This window comes from Sceloporus undulatus, chromosome 1, assembly GCF_019175285.1.
Source record: "Sceloporus undulatus isolate JIND9_A2432 ecotype Alabama chromosome 1, SceUnd_v1.1, whole genome shotgun sequence".
Taxonomy (NCBI): domain Eukaryota; kingdom Metazoa; phylum Chordata; class Lepidosauria; order Squamata; family Phrynosomatidae; genus Sceloporus; species Sceloporus undulatus.
In genome coordinates this window covers 75,944,569-75,971,184 of record NC_056522.1, presented here as the reverse complement: position 1 = coordinate 75,971,184, position 26,616 = coordinate 75,944,569, and the positions used below count along the sequence as shown (strand labels likewise).

Genomic DNA, 26,616 nt, shown 5'->3' with positions numbered 1-26,616 from the left:
CGGGGAACATGTGATTAAAATGTCCAGGGCTCTGGACATTGAGCTGGCCTACCGTGAGGAAGATGCCAAAGACCCAGTCGAGCGACAGGTCCACGGTCGGGTCCAGACACCTCCGGTCATTCCGTTTCTGCCTTCTCTTGAGACGATCCTGAAACGCTCCTGGGACGCCCCTTCTTCACCTCTGGGACCTCCGCAGAAGATAGAATCCCTCTACAAGGTCTCGGCACCTAACGCTCCTTGGCTGATCGCCCACCCGCGTCAGAATTCGTCGATTGTGGAGGGTGCCCAGCAGACCTCTACCCAGCGCCAGGCCACCTCGCCGATGGACAAGGAGGCCAAGAAGATTGATGCACTGGCCCGTAAGGCATAATCGGCAGCCACTTTGGCAGCGAAGGCCACCAATTATACGGCCTGTATGGGAGCTTACGTGCAGACGTTGATGGAGGGCATCTCTCCCATCATTCCTGACGTCCCAGACGAAGTACAGAGGACCCTTACTGAAATCAGGGACGAGGCCCACTCCATTGGAAGCTGGCTCATCACCGCAGCCAGGAATGTCACCGAATGCTCGGGCAGGGCTATGGCGGCGTCCATCGCGCTGAGGAGACACGCTTGGCTCCGAGGATCGGACCTCAACCCGCGCGTCCGAGCCACCATCGAGGACATGCCCATCGATGACTCGGGGTTGTTCCATGCTGACACTGATGAGAAGCTGAATAAAAAATTCAGAATGAAGGCGGTGGCAAGAAAGCATGGTATGTCTGCGCAAGGGCCTTCTTCCTTCCGCAAGCGACTCCGTCCCTGGCAGCATCATCAAGGTCAGTTCCAAAGGTCCCCTTACCAGGAACGCCAATTTCACCAGCAGGGCTCCCAGCGCCAGAGGTACCCGTCTCAGTCTTCCTCTTCCTCTGGTCGCCGGAACCAGTCCCGGTACCGTAATAACCGCCAGCAAGATCCTGACCAGGGCAAGAAGAGGGCATGAAGATCCCCAGCTCACTTCGCCCCTTCTGCTTTGTTCTTTTTGGACATCCTTAGGCCCTTTGTCACCGTATGGGCCTCCATTTCTTCTGACTCCTGGGTCTTAAACATCGTCCGTAGGGGTTATACCCTCAAGTTCGAGGAGCTCCCGCCCACCGGAGCTTTCATTTCTAATGCCCCCTCAGGCACCCTTCTCGACAAAGTGCGCTCTCTCCTTCAAAAAGGAGCCATCTCACCCTTGCGTCCTGAGTTATGGCCCAGGGCCTTTTTCTCCAGGTACTTTACGGTACCGAAACCAGATGGAGGAATTAGGCCCATCCTGGATCTAAGGGAGCTTAATTCCTTTTTGCAGTACAGATGCTTCCGCATGGTAACATTGGCTTCCATTTTGCCCTTGCTTCACCAGGACCTTTGGTTTGCAACGGTGGACCTAAAGGACACTTATTTCCATGTGGGGATAAGAGAATCCCACCGGAGATTCCTCGCCTTCGCCATCGGCTCCGTTGCATACCACTACAATGTCCTCCCATTCGGCTTGGCCACGGCTCCACAAGTCTTTACGAAATGCATGGCCCCAGTGGTGGCCTATCTGCATCGGATGGGCTTCAACGTCTTTCCATACCTGGACGATTGGTTGCTGACAGCCCCATCGCGAGAGGAGCTCCAAGACGCAATACAATTCACCCTGCGCCTCCTGTCAAATTTGGGACTGGTGGTCAACCTCGAAAAATCTCACTTGGTCCCGTCCAAGCAGGTCCATTTCATCGGCTCCATCCTCAACTCCGAAGAGTCTACTGCCTATCTACCTCAGGACCGCTTCCTGGCCTTGTCGACTGCGGTGAACGCTGTTCGCTCTCACAGGAGGATCAAGGCCAGAGACATTCAGGTTGCCTTGGGACACATGGCGTCCACTACGTTCGTGACTCCGTGGACACGGTTGCATCTCAGGCTGCTCCAGTCTTGGTTCCTTTCCATCTTCGACCCCTTGAGGGACTCCCCAAACAGATGGCTCTCCGTACCAAGGCCCGTGACCACTTCCCTCATGTGGTGGCTAGATGCCCGAAACGTTTGCCTCGGTATGCCCTTCGTCCAGCCTTAGCCTCAAATGACCCTGACGACGGATGCGTCGATGGAGGGCTGGGGCGCTCATCTCCTGGACTTGTGTGTGAGAGAAAGATGGTCTCAACAGGAGTCTACTCTCCACATCAATGCACTGGAAATGTTGGCTGTGGAGAAGTCACTAAAAGCTTTCGAATCCAGCGTCACCAGCAAGGTGGTCTTACTCAGAACGGACAACACAACCGTAATGTACTATGTCAACAAGCAAGGAGGCACCAAGTCCAGAACTCTCTTGGACATTACGCTGAGGATCTGGGACTGGTGAATCCACAGACACATCCTTCTCCAGGCGATTCACCTGCCAGGCGACGAGACCACTCTAGCAGATCAACTCAGCAGGGCTTCCTCAACCTGCCACGAATGGAGGCTTCATCCAGAGATGGTGTGCGACCTGTTTTGTCGGTGGGGAACCCCCCAGATCGACCTGTTTGCGTCAGTCTTTAACAGCCATTGCCCCCAGTTCTGTTCCCGAATGCAACATGAGAGATCCCTCGGAGATGCATTCACCTTCAATTGGTCTGGGGAGACGATCTACGCTTTCCCCCCATTCCCACTGCTGACCAGAGTGGTCTCCAAGATGTTGAGGGACTGCGTCGATGCAATCCTCATCACGCTGTGGTGGCTGAGGCAGCCGTGGTTTCCGCTGCTGCTTCGCCGATCCAACGACTTCCTCCAACTGGAACTGCGGCCGGACCTTCTGACCCTCCAAGACGGGAGAGTCCGACACTCCGACACCAACTCGTTGCCGATGGTGGCATGGAGGCTCTGACGCTGACATCGCTTCCACCGTCGGTACAGAGGGTGATCCGTGCTGCGCACAAGCCTGCAACCCAGAGGTCCTATGCCTCCAAGTGGAGAAGGTTCCTTCACTTCCTTGGTGAAAGGGATCTGTCTCCGCACCGCATTACGGTACCGGTGGTGCTGGAATTTTTGATGTCGTTGGTGGATGCGGGGCTGTGCCTCACATCCATCAAATGTTATCTGTCTGCTATTTGTTCACACTTTCAGTATGATGGTTTGCCTTCCTTTTTCAGGAACCCTCTTGTGAAAAACTTTTTAAAAGTTTGCAATAACCTCCACCCCCAGGTTTCGGTCCCTGCCCCGGCTTGGAGCTTGGAGGTTGTTCTGTCTGCTCTCCAATCCAAGCCCTTTGAACCCTTGGCCACAACTGACCTAAGACTATTGACTTGGAAGACCGCCTTCCTTGTGGCCATCACTTCTGCCTGCCGGGCAGGGGAACTTTGTGCCTTGCGGAGGGATGAGCCCTTACTCCGGTTCCACAAGGACAAGGTGGTACTCCGCACTGATATCACCTTCCTCCCTAAGATGGTTTCCTTCTTCCACATGTGCCAGGACATTGTGTTACCAACTTTGGCTTCGAACCCGTCCACTCCAGATGAGTGCAGCTTACACATGCTGGACGTTCGGAGAGCTTTGGCTTTCTACTTGGACAGGACGATGGGTTCCAGCCGTTCCAAAAGACTTTTTCAGTGCTATTTGGAACCAAGGAAAGGTCTGCCGGTGTCGTCCCAAAGACTCTCGAAATGGGTGGCAAACACCATCTATCTCTGTTATGAATTGTTGGGCAGACCGACGCCGGGCAGGGTGCGCTCACATGCGACCAGGGCGATCGCAGCATCCTCTGCCTTCCTGGCTGGGATCCCTTTAGTGGATGTTTGCAAGGCTGCTGTCTGTTCCCAGCCATTGACTTTTATAAAACACTATAGGCTGGACACTAGGGCCATAAGGGACGCAGCTTTTGGGAGGGCTGTGTTGGTTTTTGGATTGCACTGACTGCATTACTGGTGTTGACTGTGTCATGTGTTGTACACATTGCTTGTGTTTCCATTGACTTAATAATGTTTTTCTGTTTCAGTAGGATTGGTCTTGCGTGACCCTACGTTTCCCTCTTAGGCTCTGCAATGTTACTGGTGTCCTGATTGGTTTGCATTATTCCAATGGGGTTTGGTCTTGCATGACCTTATATTCCCTCCTCAGGTTCTGCAATGCTTGTGTGCTTTGAGGTGTTTGTAAACAAACAAGACTAATAATAAATAATAAAGTTTTTATTTGTACCCCGCTCCTTCCCAAGATCAGGGCGGCTTACAACAGATAGTTAAAACAGAATACAATGCACATCAATCAACTAAATACAATAAAAAAACAGGCTAAAATGCCCCATTAGCCCAACCTCTTGGCCACGAAAGAGGAGGGAGGCCCACAGGATTTTAGTCGGGGAATGCCTGTTGGAACAGGAAGGTTTTCAGGTCCTTCCTGAATTGGGCCAGGGTGGTAGTCGAGCGGAGCTCAGTGGGCAGCATATTCCAAAGGGCTGGGGCAGCAGTGGAAAATGTCCTCCGTGTGGTGGAGGATAATCTAGCCCCAGGCACCTTCAGTAATTGCTGCCCAGACGTTCTGAGGGTGCGAGGCGGAATGTACGGGGAGAGGCGGTCCTTTAGGTATCCTGGACCCAAGCCATTTAGGGCTTTATAGGTAATCACCAACGCCTTATATTGAGCCCGGAAGTGGATGGGCAGCCAATGGAGATCTTTCAATACCGGTGTTATGTGGCTGGTCCTGGAAACACCAGTGACCAGCCGGGCTGCCATGTTCTGCACCATTTGCAGCTTCCGAGTTTGGTATAAGGGTTGCCCCATGTAGAGTACATTGCAGAAATCCAGTCTCGAGGTTACCAGAGCATGTACAACAGTTTCTAGGTCCCTCTGGGCCAGGTATGGGCGCAGCTGGCGAATAAGCCGAAGCTGATAACAGGTGCTCTTGACCGTCGCATTCACCTGAGCAGTCAGGTGAAGCGATGAGTCAAGAAGCACCCCCAGACTGCGCACGGAGTCCTTCACGGGGAGCGTGACCCCGTTCAGGACAGGTGGAACCACCGCCATTCCTGGACCAGGGGAACCTATCACTAGTACCTCCGTTTTCTCTGGATTCAACTTGAGTCGGTTTTCCCTCATCCAGCCCATTACTGACTCTAGGCAGGCCACGAGAGAAGAGACCCCATCCCCAGTCACTGCATCAGTCGGAGACATAGAGAAAATGATTTGGGTGTCATCAGCGTACTGATAACCCCGCGCCCCATGTCTCCGGATGATCTCTCCCAGCGGTTTCATGTAAATGTTAAATAGCATGGGAGACAGAATGGCTCCTTGAGGGACCCCAGTTTTAAGGGCCCGCTCATCGGAGCACACGTCTCCCAGCTGCACCATCTGGGACCTCCCAGAGAGGTAGGACCGGAACCACTGGAGCGCAGTGCCCCCGATTCCCACCTCTGCCAGGCGCCCCAGAAGGATACCATGGTCTATGGTATCGAAAGCCGCTGAGATGTCCAAGAGCACCAACAGGGACACGCTTCCCCTGTCAATGCCTCCTTTATGGTTCAAGGTGTTTTATTGTTATAATAAATTTGCCTTTGGTTTACCATAGCTTTGGTTTCAGGACACTCCCTCCTCCATTTACCTAAGCTTGTCAGTCTAAACCCATTTGTATGATTCGCAGAGATCACAAAGAAGAAATACAGGTTACTCACCTGTAACAGTATTTCTTCGAGTGGTCATCTGCGAATACATACAAATCCCGCCCATCCTCCCCTCGGTGTCCTGCTCACTTTGGCTCTGTTTTACATCGCCTACTTGGCGGAAAAAATTTGGAACTGGGGAAAAGAGCGGGAACCGGGGCTTTATAGGAGGGGGGCGGGGTTACCGCCAAAAAGTTTCTATATGTTGCAAAGTGTACTTTGCCCAGTGATTCCAGAAGTTTCCGAACAGCACTGCGCAGGCGCAGTGAAACCCATGTATTCGCAGATGACCACCGACCACTCGAAGAAATACTGTTACAGGTGAGTAACCTGTCCTTCCCTGGATCAAAGCGGTGTACAACATATCAGTAAAAACAATACCACGAATGACATATTGAAAATGCACATTAATACGAATTAATTCCAAAAACAATTAGCTAAAAACATACAATTTAACATTATTAAAATCCTAAATGTCAATACATCAAGGTCAATGTGGGAAGACATTATTACAAGGAATTGGGAGGATGGGCTTGTAGGAAGAGATGGGTTTTTAATGCCTTTTTGAAGGCTTCTACCGTTCCACTAAGGCGGATCTCTTCAGGTAAGGCATTCCAAAGAGAAGGCGTTACTACCGTAAAAGACAGGGGTAGGCAAGCCTTTTGAGCCGGGGGCCGGGTTGCTGTCCCTCAGACAACTGGGGGGCCGAAGTCAAAAAATAAATAATTAAATAATTGTTTAAAAATTAAATAAATACATAAACCAGGACAAATGTAGGACAAAATTTTCAAATGGAGGGCACTTTTTAAATGAAAAATGGAGGACACGCAAAAAAATTTGCTGATTTTTAAAAAAATGTTAATATAAATGCATGTTTCAGAGGCTTCTTTAGACAATTGCCCTCCTTGCCCCTGCGCACGAGACGCCAAAGGCCCTGGCAACAATCGGCGGCAGGACCGGGCTGGGGCCGGTCCCAAGGCCTCGCTGGGCCGCATCCGGCCCGCGGGCCGCAGGTTGCCTACCCCTGGTAAAAGCCCTTTGTTGGGTAGTCGTCAATCTCACCTTAGGGTGATTGAGTAGCAGTTTTCCTGATGTCCTGAGAGTGCGGGGTGGATTATGCAGGGAGGGGCGTTCCCTCAAGTAACCCGGCCCAAGCCATTTAGGGCTTTAAAGGTGATAACCAACACTTTGTACTGAGACCGGAAACGAATTGGCAGCCAGTGAAGAGATTTTAAAACAGGTGTTATATGGTCGGACCTCACTGTCCCCGTAATTAACCTGGCTGCTGCATTTTGAATCAATTGAAGTTTCCGAACCTGATACAAAGGTAGCCCCATGTAGAGCGTGTTGCAGAAATCCAAACGAGAGGTTACCAGTGCATGTACTACATTTTCAACAGTGTTGCCAACAAGCCTCGAAGATAATTCCCGGAAATGCTTGTCCAAAACCCGCTGAATCCACCCAGATCACACAGAATATTCAGTCACAATTCCCAGAAAATTCCCATAATGTTAAAATGACGGATGTTTTGCAAATAAACGTAAACATAATTGAATAAAAATAATTGTAACTTATTTCAACCCTCAAAATCACCATTGAACCAAACAAAGAATGTTTCAGTCCTTTAAAGATATTTATTTTGACATGAAGGGGGTTCAGGAAGCTTCGTGCCAAATAGAAATGTGTTCGGATGCAACCGCACTGCAGAAATAAATCCAGTTTGACACCCTTTTAATTGCCTTGGCTCAGTGCTAGGGAATCCTGGGAATTCTAGTTTTCGGAGACATTTAACCTTCTTTCTCAGCAAACTCTGGTGTGACAACAAACTACAATTCCCAGGATTTCATAGCACTGGGCCATGGCAGTAAAAACGGTATGAAACTGGATTGTCTCTGGAGTCTGGAGTGAAGATGCAGCCTGAGTTGGGTCCAAGACACACTGCAGAAATAATCCAGTTTGAGACTTCTTTAACTGCCCTGGCTCAGTGCTAGGAAACCCTGGGAAGTGTAGTTTTGTGAGACATTGAGCCTTCTTTATCAAAAAGAGCTCTGGTGCCACAACAAACCACAATTCCCAGGATTCCCTAGCACTGAGCCAGGAGAGTTAAAGCGGTCACAAACTGGATTATTTCTGCAGTGTTTTGGACCTTCGTTATTGAAAATGCTCAAGGTCCAATCCATACTGCAGAAATAATCCAGTTTGAGACTGCTTTAACTGCCCTGGCTCAGTGCTAGGGAACCCTGGGAATTGTAGTTTTGTGAGAAAGGGCTCTGGTGCCACAATGAACTACAATTCCCATGCATCTGAGGAAGTACGCTTAAGAAGGTGCTACAAGATCTCTCTATCATCATCCATTATTATTATTATTATCATTATTAAATCCAAATGCAGCTGAAGAAGTGGACTTAAACTGGCAACACTGATATCCTGTAGACTCATTCTCTGGAGCTGTGATCTGGAAGCAATTCCCTTGTCAAACCAGGGAATCCTGGGAATTGTAGTTTGTTGTGACATGTTGAGACACTGCTTTTACCAGCAGCCAGGGCTCCATGCATGAAATTCTGGGCTTGGTGGTTTGTTGTGCCCAGAATCCCATCATCCAGGGAGCCTTGCAGTTAGAAGCAGTGCCAAACTGGATTATTTCTGCAGTATGGATGGCAGTGGAAAAGAGAACGAAAAAGAGATGCACAAAACAAAATTCTTGGAAGAGAGGGCAGCAGGGGTGCCAACTGACCAGGTGCTCTGCCCATGCTCAGAGGCATATTTAATCACTAACACACACACACTCTCAGGGACATCACATTCACATGATCACACAGCAGCCACTTTGCTTTCCCCTGGAGCCTGAATGCCTGAGTGGGGGGGGGGGGGCAATCAATGTCCTCTCTCTGATTGGCTGAAAACTGTTTGCTCTTGCTCTGTCCTGACTCTCAGAGGGAGTCAGAGAGAGAGAGAGAGAGAGAGAGAGAGAGAGAGAGAGAGAGAGTTTTTTCTCCAGCCCTCTTGGCTGAAAACTGTTACACTCCAAAGGGTTTTGGTTGCTCTGCAGCAGGCTGCAGCTGAAAGGGCCAAAGTCGCGGAAAAGGCACTGAAATAGAGCAAGGCACGAAAATCACACGGAAAGCTCTGAAAAGTCCCTGTTTTCACGTGAAAGTCGCGAAATTGGCAACACTGATTTTCAAGGTCCTTTCAGTTCAGACAGGGACGTAGTTGGCATATCAGCCGAAGCTGATACTTCTATTGATACAGCTTATAATCATTAAAATCCAGCTGCTGCATTACACTGCTGATTCATGTTCAACTTGTGATCTACTAGGGCTTCTAGATCTCTTTCACATGTAGTCTCGTTAAACCAGACAGGTCGCCCATCTTATATCTATGCATTTCATTTTTTGCCCTAAGTGCAGTACCTTACATTTCTCCATGTTGAATTTAATTTTGTTAGCTTTGGCCCAGCTTTCTAATCTATTAAGGTCATTGTGAATGTTGATCCTGTCCTCTGAGATATTAGCTACTCCTCCCAATTTGGTGTCATCTACAAATTTGATAAGTATGCCCCCTGTTCATTCATCTACGTTCCTGATGAAGATATTGAACAGCACAGGGGCCAGTACAGAATCCTTTAGCATCTCACAAGTCACTTCTTTCCAGGATGAAGAGGAGCCATTGCTGAGCATCCCTTGGGTTTGGACCGTCAACCAATTACAAATCCATTTAACAGTTGCATTGTCTAGTCCACATTTTACTAGCTTGTTCACAAGAATATCATAGGGGGCCTTGTCAAAGGCCTTACTGAAATCAAGATGCGTGATATCCACAGCATTCCCTTCATCTATCAAGCTGGTAATTTTATAAAAAAAAAAGGGGGGGGAATCTGATTAGTATGGCATGACTTGTTTCTCTGAAACCCATGTTGAATGTTTGTGATTAAGGTATTACCTTCTAAATGTTCACAGACTCTCTGTTTAAGGATCTGCTCTAGAATTTTTCTTGGTATTTATGTCAGACTAACTGGATGATAATTGTTGAGATCCTCTTTTTTCTCCTTTTTGAAGATGAGGACAATGTTTGCCCTCCTCCAGTCTGTTGGGCTTCTCCTGTTCTCCAGGAGTTCTCAAAGATTATTGCCAATGGCTCTGAAATTACATTTGCCAGTCCTTTTAATATTCTTGGATGTAGTTCATCCGGCCCTAGAGACTTAAATTCATTTAGATTAACCAGGTATTGCTGTACAACCTCTTTACTTATTTTGTAGTGCATTTCCCCTATTGTATCTTTTGCTTCATTTTCCTCAGGTTGAGCATCCTTTTCTTTTTGTGAGAAGACTGAGGCATAGAAGGTGTTGAGTAATTCTGCCTTTTCTCTGATGCCTGTTAGCATTTTGCCATTTCTCTGTGCAGTGGCATACCATTTCCCTCTTGTTCCTTTTACTACGGACATATATAAAAAAGCTCTTTTTATTGTTTTTAACCTCTCTAGCAAGCCTGAGTTCATTCTGCACTTTTGCTTTTCTGACTTTATCCCTACACATGTTGCCAATTTGTTTGAATTACTCTTTGATTATTTCCAATTTTTTCCATTTATTATTCATGTCCCCTTTAAAACTTAGCTCAGTTGAAAGTTCTTTAGTCATCTATCCTAGTTTCTTGAGACACTTCCCATTTTTCCTCCTGATTAGAACTGTTTGAAATTGTGCCTTCAGTATCTCTCTTTTGAGAAACACCCATCTGTCCTGATCTCCCTTCTCTTTTGGTATTCCTAACCATGGGATCATGCCCAGTATTTCCCTAAGTTTACTGAAATCAGCTTTCCTTAAGTCTAGAATGTGTGTCTGACTATGCCTGGCTTCTCCTTTCCACTGTGGGCTGAACAGAGACAATGGTATCCTAGCATATTACACACATTGAGCCTCATGAGCCCAGTTAACACCCCAGACTCATGAGGACACTCTTAGCTAGTTCGCCATATCTCCTTTCTAGTTCCCAGCCAGCATCACACTACATTCCGATAACTCCCACCACCACTCATATGATTATCTACTCACCTTGGCTTTAGGCAACATCCTTCCTCCTGCTTTTGTCCCACAATGGCCATAGCTAAAACTGAACACCTCATCACCATACCCCCATGTTTTGAATTCCTACTGCTAGTCATACTTACAGCCTGCTTATGAAGGTCTGTTCATCGGGCCTTCACTCTATGCATGTGAGGAGGTAATTAAGGGCCAGAACAGACCGCCATTAAAAGCCAGCTTCCTGCTGGGTTGGGAGCATGACATGCAGATGCCACATGCCCCCCAACATGCTTGGAAACCATCTTCAAGCTGCCCAGTCATTTGTACAGGGGCTGGCTTACAGGTGCTTTGACAGTGCTGTGTTTATACCTGTGACTCTGCATGCAGTTGCCACAGCCCCAATCCAGCTTTATCAGGGGCGGCTTGAAGCCACCTTTTAGGGTAGTCTGTTTCACCCCTAAGTCTACAAAAGCTTACTAATGGCATACTAATCCATACCAACATGACTATGTCTTTGATATCTACCTCTAGCAATACTTCCACAGACCTTGCCTACTGATTCCTACTTGCAAAATTACTTACCACAATAGATAGATAGACCAATAGATAGAGACAGAGTAAGAGAGAGAGATTGACAAATAAACACATACATGCATGCGCGCATGCACACACACACAGGTTCTATGCTGAGTGGAATATATGGGTGGCATTATGATTTTTCATGGCCTGATGACCTGGGATAATATGATGGAATTTTGAAGATACTGAGAACTACTATTTCACATGTCAGTCAGATGGTATATATTTGGCTCAATGGCATAAGAACAAAGAAAACATTTTCTATACATGTTTTTAAAAATCATGGAATTAGTTGACATTAAATGTGAATTGCTGCTTTTTCTTTGCATTTATCCTTCATTAATATATGCATCTCAGGGGGTGTTTGTGGATGTCTTCTCCAATATACATCAAGATTTCTTTTATACAAAACAAACAAAATAAAAACAATATCCCTGAAAAACAATTCCTCTAAACAAGAAAAAGCAATGGAGGTAAATCCCTATGAATTCTGTACTTTTAATTTTAATTTGCCCTAGTATATAATGCACTGTCTTCCTGGCTCACTTTCTTGTTTCTGTGTTTCTAAGTATGTTAAAAACAAACAGACTTTGCTAAACTTTGCAGAGCAAGCCTTAACATCTGCTGAGAAGTCAAGACGGAACAGTTCTCTTTTCAGACCAGCTGACAAGGGAAACAAAAGAAAATACCCCTTGGGAATGGTCTGCTAACGTCAATAGGGGTAAGGGGATCATTAGTAGTAGAAATGATAGGTTACCACATGGGAGAGAGCAATAATCTGACATGGAACAGATTTACGTCAAGGGAACTATTTAATTCTCTCCAAAGGAACCCTGCTGTAACTACAACATATGTCCATTTGTACTAGAGATGTATTTTATTTATTGTACTCCAGGGGCTAAAAATATTACACTAAGAAAACATTTAAGTGTTGTCAGGACAAATATGAACACTAGGAAAATGATAAGAATATATATTTCTTTCTCTTTTCATGGGCCTGAGCCTGCAGGACCTGAGTGGAGTAGTAGAAAACAGGAGGTCTTGGAGAAGTCTCATCCACAGGATCGCCATGAGTCTAGGTCCACTCGAGGGCAGTTAACAACAACAACATCAACATACAACCTTAAAATCTTAGTCACACAGCCCAACTCTCAACAGTTTGAATAAGCCTGATGGCATGAAAATGTTTTTACCTTCTGCCAAAAGAAGAGCAGGGACGGGCTCAACTTGGTCTCTCTAGAGAGGGAATTCTGAAGTCTGGGTGCAGCTGCCAAGAAGACCCTCTTCTTTTCCCCACCAAACAAACATGAGAAGGTGGAGAGACAGAGAGAAGGGCATCTCCAAATGTTCTTAGAATTCTTAATGGCCTCATAAATGAAGATATGGTCCCTCAAATAACCTGGACCCAAGTTATATAGGGCGTTAGAAGTCAAAACCAGCATTTTGAATTATGCTCAGAAACAGACCAGCAGCCAATTGAGATGTTACAACAAGGGAGTTTTGTGCTCCCTATAGCCAGCCCAGCTAACAATTTGGCTGCAGCTCTTTGGGCCAAATGAAATATCTGAGCTCTCATATAGACTGTTACTATAATATATAAAGGGCATTTAAAATATTTGACAGTTAGGAGGCTATGAAGGGACCTTCAAAACCTTCTGGGGAAAGAGCAGACCTCTTGCACTTCTTTGCCTGGTGCTTCTTCATGCTATTCTATGTAGTACACATTTTCTCAGTATGACTAGCTCAACAATCTCAAGTACAGATCCTAACAAGGGATCTTATAAGGCTTTTTCATTTCAAGACTTTGTTTAATGACAAAAAAAACAAAACAAAACACAGAGCTCCACAGAGACAAAGCAGCCCTGAGAAAAGGGTCTGTTTCATTGAGACAGGTGAATAATCTCTGAAATGTTAAGCAGGGTGTGGCATTTACATGACTCGAATACTGGAAGCTGCTCTGAAGCAGGCGCAGGGTGTGGCATTTACATGACTGAAATATTCAAACTGCTGGAAGCTGCTCTGAAGCAGGCTAACTCAGCCCGAAGCTGTCAGAAAAAAGAAGTGACAAAAAGCTGCTCTGGGATCACAGAAGTGGCTGGATTTGGGATTGCCAAGGCATCTAATCATCGTGGTTCCAGAGCAATCAGGGTGGGAGCAGCCTCTGGCCCCTCCTTTTGCCAATTTGTTTGGGAGCATAGTGGCAAATGAGATGGGGGCAAAAGGAGTCCCAGTCCCCCAGAACTCCCCTTCCTACACAGCTGCAGAGGTTATTTTAAAATACCTGGTTAAACAAGAAGGCTATGCCTCTGTATTTGGCTCCTGTATCAAAAGCTAGGCTGCAGAGCAACAATTCAGGCACTTTCATGATATCGCTCTATGCCTGACATGAGAAAAGGAGGAGCTGCTTGCTCAAGATAGGAAGAACTTACTTTGATCTTACCTGAACTGCTGCACCTCAGCGCAATCATTTGCTTTTTTAAAATACTCCAGCCCTGGTTCCGATAAGGGGAAGGGTACACCTGGTTAAACAAGAAGGTAGCAGATACTGCCATTCCTATCCGTCAGGCACTGCAGTGACACATTACAGATACTATGAAGCTTCTACCAAAGGAAAAAGACCAGCTTCTTCTGAGGGAGAAAGGGAAGTTTTTAATTCTAGATGGAAAACTACTCAGAATGAAAATTTCAGAAAAAATTAACTGCAAGGGACACCCTAAATATCACCACTAGATGCTGCTGTTCCTTACACTCTCCTAGGAGGCAGGTGGTCCCCTCCTCCAAATCTGAAACTTCTCATCAGAAGTGCTATTTCTGTCTTTTTAATACTCTGGAGTTTGGTTCTTTCCACATTCTAAATATGTACTTCATATGGGGAAGAAGGAATCTGAAGAAAAGAGAGACTGAGAGCATTCATCCTTTTCTCATATGCTGCCCTGTATCTCTGAGGTACTGAGTAGAAAAGCAAGACAGGAACAACCATGTTGCTTGTAATATTCCTGTGGTTGCAAAAGGTGGTAAAACAGGAAATGCTGCAGAAATTTTTTGTAACTACAATTCTTTTACTGATCTCTTGGTACCCATGGCCCCCAGATGCTGTTGGATACCATTTTATGATTGTGAAAGTGATGTGAGATAAGCTAAGGACAAAAAGTTATGAAAACCATAACAGAGGAGGACAACCCTTCTTTGTTTCTGAATCTTTCAAATTGGCATCCACCTGCTATGAGGCACTGACCTCTATGTGGTATGGCCAAGAAACCCCACACATTGCTTCCAAACTGAAGATGGTAAGATGCTTTGACACCAGTTTCTTTCCCATCCTAATACAGGAGGAGCAAATATCTAGCCCAAGAAGCTACATGGATAGAGGAAGGTTGTCTCCTCTTAGGAATGTTGTTTTCTTAGCAACACTCTTTTTCTCATGCTTTGGGATGGAGGAACAAACAATCATAGCACCTGTCCTTGCTCAAATGGTACCCTTCCTTCTGTCATAAGAAATACATTTCTTTTGAAGCAAAATTCAATGTAAGAAAAATTCATGTGTTGCAACAGCTTGGATATGAGCCATGTTAGAAACCTCCTGCCTGGTATATACATTATATATATAAAATTCATACTTATAGAGTCATTTTGCAGTGCTTCCCAGAGATTTGCACTGCTGGGGGCAAACAATAAAGTCGGGTTGACACCTTCTGTCAGAGGCAGGAAACCGCAAAGACGGAGCCCTACAAAGCTGGGACTCTAATTCCATCCCTGTCCCTCCTCCTTCTCCTGCCCAGAATGGAACCACAGTGTCTCCTGACTCCCAAACATCTCTCTGGTTGAAACCAGCTGGTTATGAAACCCACCTCCCCAAACCCAAGAAGAGGAAGGCAAATAGTCCTGGCCTAGGAATAAAGGGAAATCTCTCATCTGCTCTCATTATGGCTGGAAACCCTGTCCATCAACCAAGAAAATGTAACATCCCAAAATTAATCACCTTCCTACTTCTCAAGGTCTACAGCAAAAACTGGATGCTTCTGACATCTTCAATATAACAGGCAAGCAAACTGCAAACTTAAACATATCAAAAGTCAGATTTATATGTATCCTATGCTAAGTATTAAGGGTTTATTTAATTCATTAACAAGCGTATTAAAAAGATAAAAATCAATCCGGGAACAGAAAGGCCATCAAGGCCAATCTCAACACTGATCAGTTTGCATGTCATGCTTATTCTGTTTCATCTGGCTTTTTCAGTTTCCCAGCCAGTTAGCTGGTGATTAATCCATAGCTCAGATATCTATGTCTGACCTTGCCTGTCTCCTTCCTCCTTCTGAAAAAAATATTTTAACACAGACAAGTCACAGACAAAAATGTACTCACATCAAAGGTATACTCACATCTTGTGCCTCTTGTTACTATTGACACATATACTGACTTATCAACATACTGGAGGAATGGAGTCTTGGGTGTCTTTTATCAAGCTAGGAAGGAGTTTTGCTTTTTAAAAAGGATACCGAACTGATGGCCTGAATAAGTAGAAAGCAGAATTTTGTGGTGGCAAATGCCAATATTAGTCCTCACCTCAGATATAGATTTATCCACGTGAACATCATAAGGAAGAAAGTGCAAAGTCAGGTTTACAGCTGAACATTAAGAAAACAAAATAATGACCACAGATGATTTACATAACTTTAAAGCAGACAATTAAGACATTGAAATAGTTAAAAAAAATTCCATATTGTTGTTGTTAACTGCCTGTGAGTCACCTTTAGATGTCTTTTTAGATTGTAAAGCTGAGGGTAGAAAACTATCAAATTAGCAATTTGTAAGCCACTCTGAGCACACTTATGAAGAGTGGGGTATAAATACAATAAATAAAAAATAAAAATGGTGATCCTGTGGATGAGACATCTCCAAGATTCCCTGTCCTTAACTGTCCTACTCAGGTCCCTTTCTTCACTGTCCAACTCTCACATCCATACATATTGATGTGGAATACAATGGCATGGCCTATCCTCACTTTAGTGTTCAGAGTTATATCGTTGCAATTTAATATCTTATCCAGTTCTTTCATTGTGGCCTTTCTCATTCCTAATCTTGTGATTTGACTGCAGTTTCTGTTCTGGTCAATATTTGATCCAAAGTATGAAAACTCTTTAGCTATTTTGATTTTTTCATTATCTAGGATAAATTCGTGTAGCTCTTTCATGGTCATTGTTTTTTGTTATCTTAATGTTCAGTATTAAACCTACCTTGGCACTTTTTTTCTTTAACCTTCATTATGAGCCCAACAGAGCACTGAGATTATCAGGAGAAGCCCTTCTTTCTGTCTCACCACCCGCATAGGCTAATTTGGTGGGAACAAGAGATACAACCTTCTCAGTGGCTGCACCCAGACTCTGGAACTGCCTTCCTAGAGAGGCCAGGTTGGCCCCATCCCTGTTCTTCTTTCATCACATTTATGCTGCCAGCCTTTCTCAAACTGACAAGAGTTGGACTTTAAATGCTGTGCAAGGGTTGTACAGAGTTTTGTATCAAGTTTTAAAATATATTTTAAATCTTAATGTGTAATGTTTCTAACTTTTAAAAATTGTTTAATTATTTTTTAAACTTTTAATTTCCATTTTAATGCTTTGCATTGTTTTTAATTTGTACTTTTAAATTTTGTTAGTCACCTTGGGAGAAAGACAAGATATAAATAAATAAAATAATAAAATAAAATATATTTTTAGTAATTGTTCCAAGTTCGATGTTCCAGGTCCTTGTTGGTTTCTGCTATTAGTACTGTGTCATCTGCATCTCTTAGGGTGTTAATGTTCCTTCCCCGATCTTCACTCCTCCTGTCTCTGACTCTAAGTCTCCTGTGCAAATAATATTTTCTGCATACAGGGTGAATAAATAGGGGCATAGTATACAACATTGCCTGACCCCTTTGCCAAGTGGGAACCATTCTCTTTCTCCATATTCTGTTCTAACAGCAGCCTCTTGTACTGAGTAAAGGTTATGCATCAAGATGATTAGATGTTGTGGCACTCCCATTTCTCTAAGACAGTGGTTCCCAAACTTTTGGTAGCTACTGCCCCCCTTTAATCTTGGGTGATGATCCTAGTGCCCTCCCCATGCATATTTCTTAATACTAGGTCTACAGCTTTACTACAAATTCAAAATAACCAATCTCAGTAGGTTTGCACCTGGTTACCCTAGAAGCAAAAACAAAACAAACAATTAGCTTTATGTATATACAGCTTCATACTGAACAAGCAGTGTCTAAGTGGTTTACAACTGTAAGCTAATTGCCTCTAACAAGCTGGGTAATCATTTTAGTGACCCTGGAAGGATGCAAGCCTGAGTCAAACTTGAGCCCTGGCTAATACTGAACTCGCAACCTTATGGTTTTGAGTGAGTGACTGCAGTACAGGCATTTAATCACTGTGCCACCAGGGCTCCTGTGCTCCCCTTTCCCCTTACTGCCCCCCTGCTGCCCCTTTCCCCCCTCATTGTCCCCCTGGAGGGCATACCACCCACTTTGGGAATCACTGCTCTAAGAATAAGCTATAGCTTTTCAGGAACTATGTAGTTCAAAGCTTTGCTGTACTCAATAAAGAACATGCAGATTTTCTTCTGGGATCCCCTGGTGTGCTCCATTATCCAATGTAGGCTTGCAGTGTGATCCCTAGTGTCTCTTCCTTTCCAACTTGCACCTCTGGGATTTATGGCTCCATATACAGTTGGAGTCTTTGCTGCAGAATTTTGAGGATGACTTTGTTTGCATGAGAAATTAGTGCAATAGTTCTGTAAATACTGCAATCTTTTGTGTCTCCTTTTTTGTGATAGGAATATATATTGATCACTACCAATCTTTGGGCTTTTGTTTGGTTTTGTTTTGCTTTGCTTTTCATATCTTGGCTCAATCATTAATCAGAATGGAGACGGCAGTCAATAAATCAGAGGGATGCTAGGACTTGAAAGGGCAGCTATGAAGGAACTAGATATGATCTTCAAGTGTAAAAAATATACTGGTATATAACTGAATACTACATGGCATGGATTGTCCATGCCATTGCATGCCCAATTTCTATGTATGGTTGTGAAAGCTGGAGTGAAGAAAGTTGATAGAAAGTAAATCAACTCATTTGAAATGTGGTGCTGAAGAAGAGTTCTACAGATACCATGGACTGCTAAAAAGACAAGAAAATGGATCCTAGAGAAAATTAAGCCTGAATTCTTTCTAGCAGCCAAGATGTCTAAACTGAGACTGTTGTACTTTAGACATATCATAAGAAGACATGACTCCCTAGAGAATGCAATCATGCTTGGTAAAGTAGAAGGCAGTAGGAAAAAAGAATGACTACTTTACAGGTGGATAGACTCATGAAGGAAGCCATGACCCTGAGTCTCTGGGCACAGCTGATCAGAGTTCTAAGCAGAGCGCTGAGCAGAGCTGATGATAGGTTGACTCTTTCATAGGGTTGCCATAATTTCAAGTCAATTTGACAGCAGTTAATAACAAACATCATAAATGTGATCCATGTAACACTAAAAATAGTAAAAGCTCTATGATCAGTGGTATGCTCCTGCCATCAAAATCAGGACAGGATTTTAATATGACTAAAAGTCCTAGCAGCCCAAATCAGAATACTCAATGGTGAGGAATGCTAGAGTTGTATTCCAACAGTAACTAGAGGTGATGAAAGAACAGTTTCTTCAGATTTTCTAAATATTATTGCGATCTTACCTTCATCTGTGTGGTGCTTCCTCCTTAGCCATTTTTCCACTGTTTCAGCACTTACACTTTCTGACACAAATTCATCCAGTACCTGGGGGTGAAGAGAAAGATAGGCCTTCACTTTTTCATCTGTCAAACCTGCAAAAGAGAACATCACTGTTTATAGTATTGCTATTTTTATGAAAGGTATAATGGAAAGTGGTAATGCCACCCACAGTAGGAATAGGTTCTGATGTTCCTGGAAAATCCAAGAATTATCTGGCCTAAAGTCATTGTCAAAATTAATTTGACAGATTATAGGTTAAAGGGTAATCTACAAGGAAGATGTTACATAAAAGACCACTCAGGGATTATTCTGAAAGAAATGCACAAGCAGAAAACTAAAAGTGAGCTTTGATGAATGAAAACCAATTTGACTGCATATGGAAGGCCAAGTGTCTGGAGAGTTTGAAAATGAGTAAACAAGCAAAGAAGGAATGAAAGTCACTGGCAATCCATGGTCCAGTCAGGGGTGGCATGGGAGGTTGTTGCACCACTACCACAACCAACTTTTAAAAATTGTTTTGTTGAATTAGAAACAAAGTTGTGAAGAAACACTGCATTGAGTTGAGAAAAAGACATTTTACTCTTTTCTGGCAGAATGTGTATCTGCAGAAATTTCAGATGCACAGCTCGAGTACGGAGTAGTGCAAAACTAAATATAAAATTGCCAGATGTCCTTTCCAATCCACTTCACACTCCCATACACCTTGTCTAATAACACAGATTGAAGAAGTAACAGTGTACAGTGGGTCCTTCATATCCACTGGGGTTTGGTTCAATGACTCTCCTGTTGATACCAAAATCTCTAGATTCATAAATCCCATTAAATACAATTGGATAGTGAAACGGTGTGCTTTACATAAAATAGCAAAATCAAGGTTTGCTTTTGAAATTTATATTTGTTTTGAATATTTTGAATCCATTTATAACACATCTGTGGATATGGAAAGCTAGCTGTATGCAATAGAGAATTAAAGCAGTACTCAGCTGCTCCTGCTGAATGCCGTGTCATTACTAGGCAGCATTGTGCAGTGATGATGGTGGCAGGCATGAACTGAGACTTCACTGGACTGTATGATACCCATATGAAAAACAAAACAAAACAAAATAGGCAAAGCCCATTGTGGACTATGTATTTAAAATGTAATTTGTAATGAAATCCTGGAAAGTAAAACAAGTACTAACATTCAGGAAAGTAAAATATGACAAGAGACATAATGTTGAATTTTAAAAGTTAGATAAAGAATAGTGGGGATGTGGGGAGAGAAAGAGTAGTATTACAACTTGTATGCTAAAATAGAATTTGCATTATATTTATCATTTATTTATTTCATACATATGCTTTCTCTCAAAGTGGGACCCAAGGTGGCTTCCAAAAACAGCAAAGTAAAAAATGTTTAAAATAAAATTTAAAATTTAAATTTAAAATCCAAATAAAAACGTTCCCTGTTTAACCATTATATGCCTGCTTAAACAAAAAGGTCAGTGAAAGGAAAATGAAATTCACATCATGGAAACATACAAAGGTAGCATTGAGATGGTGGTGGAAGAGATACCATTCTTTTTCCCAAAATAAAGAAAAGAAATATACGTACAATAAAATAAATTCCATTTTTCACTAATACATCCAGATTTTCTGAACAGCACAAGATAATGTTTTTAAATGGATTTTAATGTTACTGATAATTTAGTAACATTTTAACTTAAGGAAAAGAACAGATGGCACAGAAAACACTTGTCCTTGCAACATTCTTTTATACAGGTGGCTACATTTTCATAGTATTACTACCCAGGGAACCAGGGCCAAAAACAGCTTTCATAAATTTTGAAAAATGCTCAAATTAGATGGTCCATCAAGAGTCAATCCTGTTAATTTTTACATTACAAATCTTGCAAAATTCAACAATTGTTCCTGTCCTGTATACACAGATGCAGTTTGGAGGCCCTTTCACACTACAGAGCTATAGCACTATGATTCCACTTTAACTGCCATGGCTGCATCAAAAGGAATCCTGGAATCTGAAATTGAAGATGGGGTATTAAGAGCCAGTGCTTTGAACACTGGACTATGACTCTGAAAACCAGGGTTCAATTCCCTGCTCAGTTATGAAAATCCACTGTGTGACTTTGAGTGAGTCACACACACTCTACCCCAGAAAACCCCATGATAGGTTCACTATGTCAGAAATGACTTTAAGGCACACAACAACAATGAAGGGTATTTAGAGATTTCTATTGCCTTGTCATTGTTGTCTGCCTTCAAGTCACTTCTAACTTATGGAGAACCTAAAGCAAACTAAACTACAAATTCCAGGCTTCCATGGGATGTGGCCATGGTAGTTAAAAGAGAATGTGTGTGTATATATGCCTTTAAATTGACTGTTGATTTATGATGATCCCATGAATTCCATATGGTTTTCCTGGGCAAGTAATTCTCAGAATACAGCACTATAGCTGTATAGTGGGCCCAAGTATGAGGAGAAAGAAGAAAAGGGGATTAGGGTGATCTATAGGGTCCAAAGACCTCTACTCGTCTTTCTGGACTGTTGGGATGCTTACTGTGTTTCAACCTACTTGTATAAAATGCCTGGTTTAAGTAAGGTGACAGTATGACACTCCCACATCTTGGGTATGTCATGCAGTGTTTTCTTCAGTGAGAAACTGGATTTTTATTAGCATTCTCTTGACTTTGAATATGAGCTTGGATACTTGCCTAACATTTCAATTCCAGTGTTAAAGGCTGAAATCTGTGATAGCTTTACACATAACTACAACTACTGATAAAAATATGCTCCATCAAGTGATCCTGTTTGTTTCATTATTTGAATCAACTAACAAACTCACACTAGAAAATGTATCTTTCTTACAGTGAACAGCAAAATTTGCCTGCATATTTATCTTTTTTTTCATTTTTATAGCATGAAACTAAAGACTATCATCACTTATAAAGACTGTAAGCATAACAGCACCCCACAGTAGCAGCATTATAAGAGTACAAGCAATCCAGAAGCAATAATAGTAACTTGGCAGACATGACAGAATTTTAAAAAAATAAGTTAATGACTGCATTTCACTATTCATGATAGTCCCTCTCTTACCCTTGTTTAAATCCCATTGATGTCCATAAACTTGTTTATGCATAATAATGCAGGATCGCAGCAACTGAGATTAAATCAAGTTTTATCTTCATAGCACTATGGTAGAAAACCAGAAGCATGCATTTTAGAAATGCAGTTCTGAATCCTCTCAAAACTTTAATATTCAAGATTTTCCCATTTTGCAAGATTCTCATTGCAAAGATCCATTTCTTGTCTACCAGAGTAATGAGATACAAATATTTTTCAAAGGAGTATCAGAAGCAACTGCATCAAAATGCCTAGAGGGAGCAAGTAACATGTTTTCACAAACATGGCACATACTGAATACTAAAGTGTTAATTAGTTCTGCTGGGGACAGAAGTACAGTAACTCCTTAACTACCATTTCTCATTGAGAATGCACAAGTGAGAAGAACTTGTTCAGCACTAGTAATAATCATCATTTTAGCACTTATAAACTTCATACACATTAGTAATTTTAAAACAAACCTGTAAGAGGGGTCATTGGATGGGGGAAGACTGAGAGAGCATACTGCCTAAAGCAGGGTGAACAGCTGTCAAGAGTAAGGAGCCTGCATTAGCTCTCCAAGAGACTTTGGATGAAAGAAGCATTTTTTTAACAACAGGAAGGGACCAGAAGTTAAACTTCAAGATTACTTCATATTACAAAAAAGGCCTCTCTGGGGCCTAGGGTTGCCAGGTGAAATAAAGCTCCTATCCCTTGAATGGTTGTCCAGATGAGGGGATTTCACCAGATGTTGTTTCCATGACAAGTAACACCTGCTCCAATTCTGTCTCCTATAAATTTTTAAAGGTACAGTACAGGAGCATCATCCATTATTTTACCGAGCAAGCCTACTAGGTCCTCAATATGTCAGAGGGGCAAAAATATGGCAAAATTGCCTATGCATCCCATATATGGTATTTTGGAGCAAACCTTCCCCCCCCCTCCCATGGACCCTTGGTGCCATATGTATCCCACAGGTTACACGTTATCCCCTCTAAAACAACAGAATCTTGTGCCACCACAAAGATTCTATAGCATAAATTGTGGATTGGAGTCTCCTTCCTGAAATGCACACATAAAGAAAATATTCAATGCCTATAAGGATTAACAATAATTCTTGGTAAGGTAGAAAGCAGCAGAAAAAGAGGAAGGTCTCATTACAGGTCAATCAAGGAAGCCATGATTCTGGGTTTGCAAGACCTGAGCAAGACTGTTGATAACAATCTATGGTATTCTTAGCACTCTTCACCAGCACCACATCTCAAGTGAATTAATTTTCTTCCTAACTGATTTCTTTACTGTCCAGTTCTCACAGACATACATGGTAATAAGAAATACAATGGCTTGAGCAATTCTAACTTTAGTGTTCAGCAATTTATCTTAATATTTTAGGGTTTTGTCTAGTTCTTTCATAGCTGCCCTTTCCATTGCTAATCTTCTGATTTCTTGACTGCAGCTTCCCTTCTGATCAATGTTTGATCCAAGGTATGGGGTCTCTCTATTTTGATTTCCTCGCTATCTAGGTTGAATTTATGTAAATCCTCTGTAGTCATTATTTTTGTTTTCTTTAACTTTAACATTAGGCCTGCCTTTGCACTTTCTTCTCCAACTTCCTTTAGTGATTGTTCCAATTGTGTAATGTTTTCTACTACAGTGGTGCCTCGGGTTACGAAAGTAATTCGTTCCGCGGCCGCTTTCGTAACCCGAAAAGCCTTCGTAAGCCGAATTGCCATAGGCGCTAATGGGGAAAAGCCGCGTTTCGTGCGAAAAAGCGCTGAAAAGCACCAAAAATTTTCTTCGTAACCCGAAAAAACATTCGTAACCCGGAACAATGATTTCCAATGGGATTTTTCCGTATCCCGAAAATTTCGTAACCTGGGTATTTCGTATCCCGAGGTACCACTGTAGTGGTATGGTGTCATCTGCATATCTTAGGTTGTTGATATTCCTTCCTCCTATCTTCACTCCTTGTGTCCAAGGCTACTTTTCGTATGATATTTTCTGCATACAAGGTGAAGAGAAAGGGTGAAAGGATGCAGCCTTGCCTGACCCCTTTGCCATCTGGGAACCATTTACTTTATCTATATTCTGTTCTTAAGTACAGATTCCTTATCAGGACTATCAGATATAGTGACACTTCCATTTCTTTAATAGCATTCCATAGCTTCTTGTGATCTATGCACTCAAAGGACTTGCTATAGTCTATAAAGAACATGCTAATTTTCTACTGAACAACAACAACTATAAGTAAATAGATTGGAATCTGTAAACACTCATGCTGTAATAAAATAGTTAAAAGCTGCAATATCGTTTTGAAGATACCAGACAATTCTTTCCTGTTGTACTATTTAATAATAGTGAATCAGAGACTTTCTTGTTCACACTCTGAGCTAGCCACCAGCTCTAGATATTACTTGGAGGTAAGTCATGAAAATCACATATTTTGGCTATTGATGTGTCATAATATTTTGATATATAAATATCCAATTTTGCAAGGAATAATTGCTGGGTGCCCTTTCCAGTCTCTGGATATGTATGACCATCCATCCGCTCAACACAGCAGCCAGAGTCTGGATGATATAAATAAGTCAACAGGTGACTTGAAGGTGCATAGACATGGAAGCAAACCATTTACAGCAACTCTTAGGCTTAGCAAGAAAAAGAAACATAAAAATGGTCTGTAGAGATTGTGTATAGGGCTGTGTGAAGTCATTTTAAAAATCAGCATCAAGGTAACCCAAAAAATCCCAAACCCTGCAGAATATACAGTTCAAATTAAATTCGTCTGTTTATGTGTATGTGCCTGTTGACATATGATTTCATAGGTATTTTAGGCAAGGAGTATCTCCCTATCTCTCCCTAATCCTTCACCATCCAAATTCCAAGGTTTCTGCTATCATATTTTGAAGCATATTTTTTGTTACTGAGGTCTATTAAGTATACTATTTATACTGGTAGATTAAACTAGAATGATATGCAGTATATTAAGTGTGTAAGCTAGAAGCCCAGAAGTCACCAGTGCATATAATTCTTCCCTGACACTGAGTGAGAAAGGCTGTCAGCACCTGGAGGATTCATCTAGCAAGTAGCTGGTGAATAGACTGAGTCACTGCTTAGTGGATCCACTCCTCCAGGCAGTGGCCATTGCTATGTCCATGTCAGCTATTGGCTTTACAAGCCACTTTGCTTTCTGTTTGAGATAGTGAAGAGCAACAAAGGTATTATCCTGCACCTACCCATCTGAGAAGGGAGCATTGAGGAGAGGAATGGGGCCTTTTCAGAGGTCCTGCAGGCAAGAGGCCATACAGTGCTCCCAATCCCCAGTTTAACATAACGTATGCCCATATCCTAAAATTGCAGTATTTTGAATTTTCCTGTTCTGGTCAGTATCAGCTTATTATATGGATGAAGGAATGCTGTAATGCTGAGACAGTATGTATGGTAACAACTGAGACATGGTACTTCTACTAAGAGTCAGCGAAAAAGAGCTGATTTTTATATGAAGAGTGAAACTGCTAATTAATGTTGTAATTACATAAATGGGGTTCATTTACAGCACTCTGAAGATTGGGCTATCAGTTCAAAATGCAAACAATTGGATATCTCATGGCCCACACAAAACAGACTGGCTATATTTTAGCTGCACACCTCCAATGTCCTCTGCTTTTAAGTTACAGCAAATGCTTGTGTCCACTACCCTCTAATTCTGCTGAAAGACAGGCTCCAGCATTTAATGCCAGGAATATTCAGATAACACACACAAAAAATTCTGTGTAATTTATATATGTGTATAAATAGTTTGATGAGTAGATCCAACCAGCACTTTTGTACATTGACAACCCTTGCACAGACTAGAGCACACTTTGTCAAGGAAAATGATTCTACAATGTTTTATTTAGAATTGAAAGGAACCTATCAACACATGATAGTAACAGATGGCTTCCAAACCAGTGGGGTGGTGAATACCCTCCAAGTTATAGGAATTATACAAGATACTGAGTCTATATGAGTAGGGGTTTACCACCTTGGATCACTCCTCTAGAGTCAGGACTAAAGACCTGAGTAGATTCACCACTCCAGAAACCAATGTTACTGTTATGACAATACTAGACAGTAGCTGCAATCCTGTATGGCTGTGTGGTGTAGTAGGTTGGACCTATGCTAGGCTGAGCCATATACCATTGTTACACAAATTACTCAGCAACCTTTAAAGTCCCCTGCATATCCATTTCTTTCTTTATGAGTAATGGACAGGATCGTAGAAGCAACTCCCCATAGAAGTCAAAGAGCTGAGATCTTTTGGGATCCTCTGGTGGTCTCAACACTGATGTCATTATTTCACACCTGGCTATGGGAACATAGCAAGATAATTCTGCAATACTGTAATGTCTGCTCCCCATGAAGCAGGGTATGGCTATGCAGGGGGGCTTCAGAGGCTGAAGGTGGAGTAGGAACCGGGCAATGAGAGGAAAGGCAAGAATACCAACCCCCACAGTGCCCCAAAAAGGTCATACACATGTAAGGGAAACTTCTGTGT

At 42.8% G+C, this 26,616-nt stretch overlaps 1 protein-coding gene across 7 annotated transcripts in view; it reads right to left on the bottom strand.

The window, feature by feature from the left end:
• Nucleotides 1-26,616, bottom strand: part of PDE10A (phosphodiesterase 10A) — a 398,987-nt gene that overhangs the window by 109,195 nt on the left and 263,176 nt on the right. For 6 of the 7 annotated variants that reach the window (XM_042479399.1, XM_042479409.1, XM_042479371.1 and 3 more), the window contains one exon: nucleotides 18,943-19,071. In XM_042479399.1, the coding sequence (XP_042335333.1) occupies nucleotides 18,943-19,071 (129 nt within the window). Of the gene's footprint in view, nucleotides 1-12,415; nucleotides 12,500-18,942; nucleotides 19,072-26,616 lie in introns of those variants that run through there. The other variant, XM_042479428.1, reaches the window with a different exon arrangement.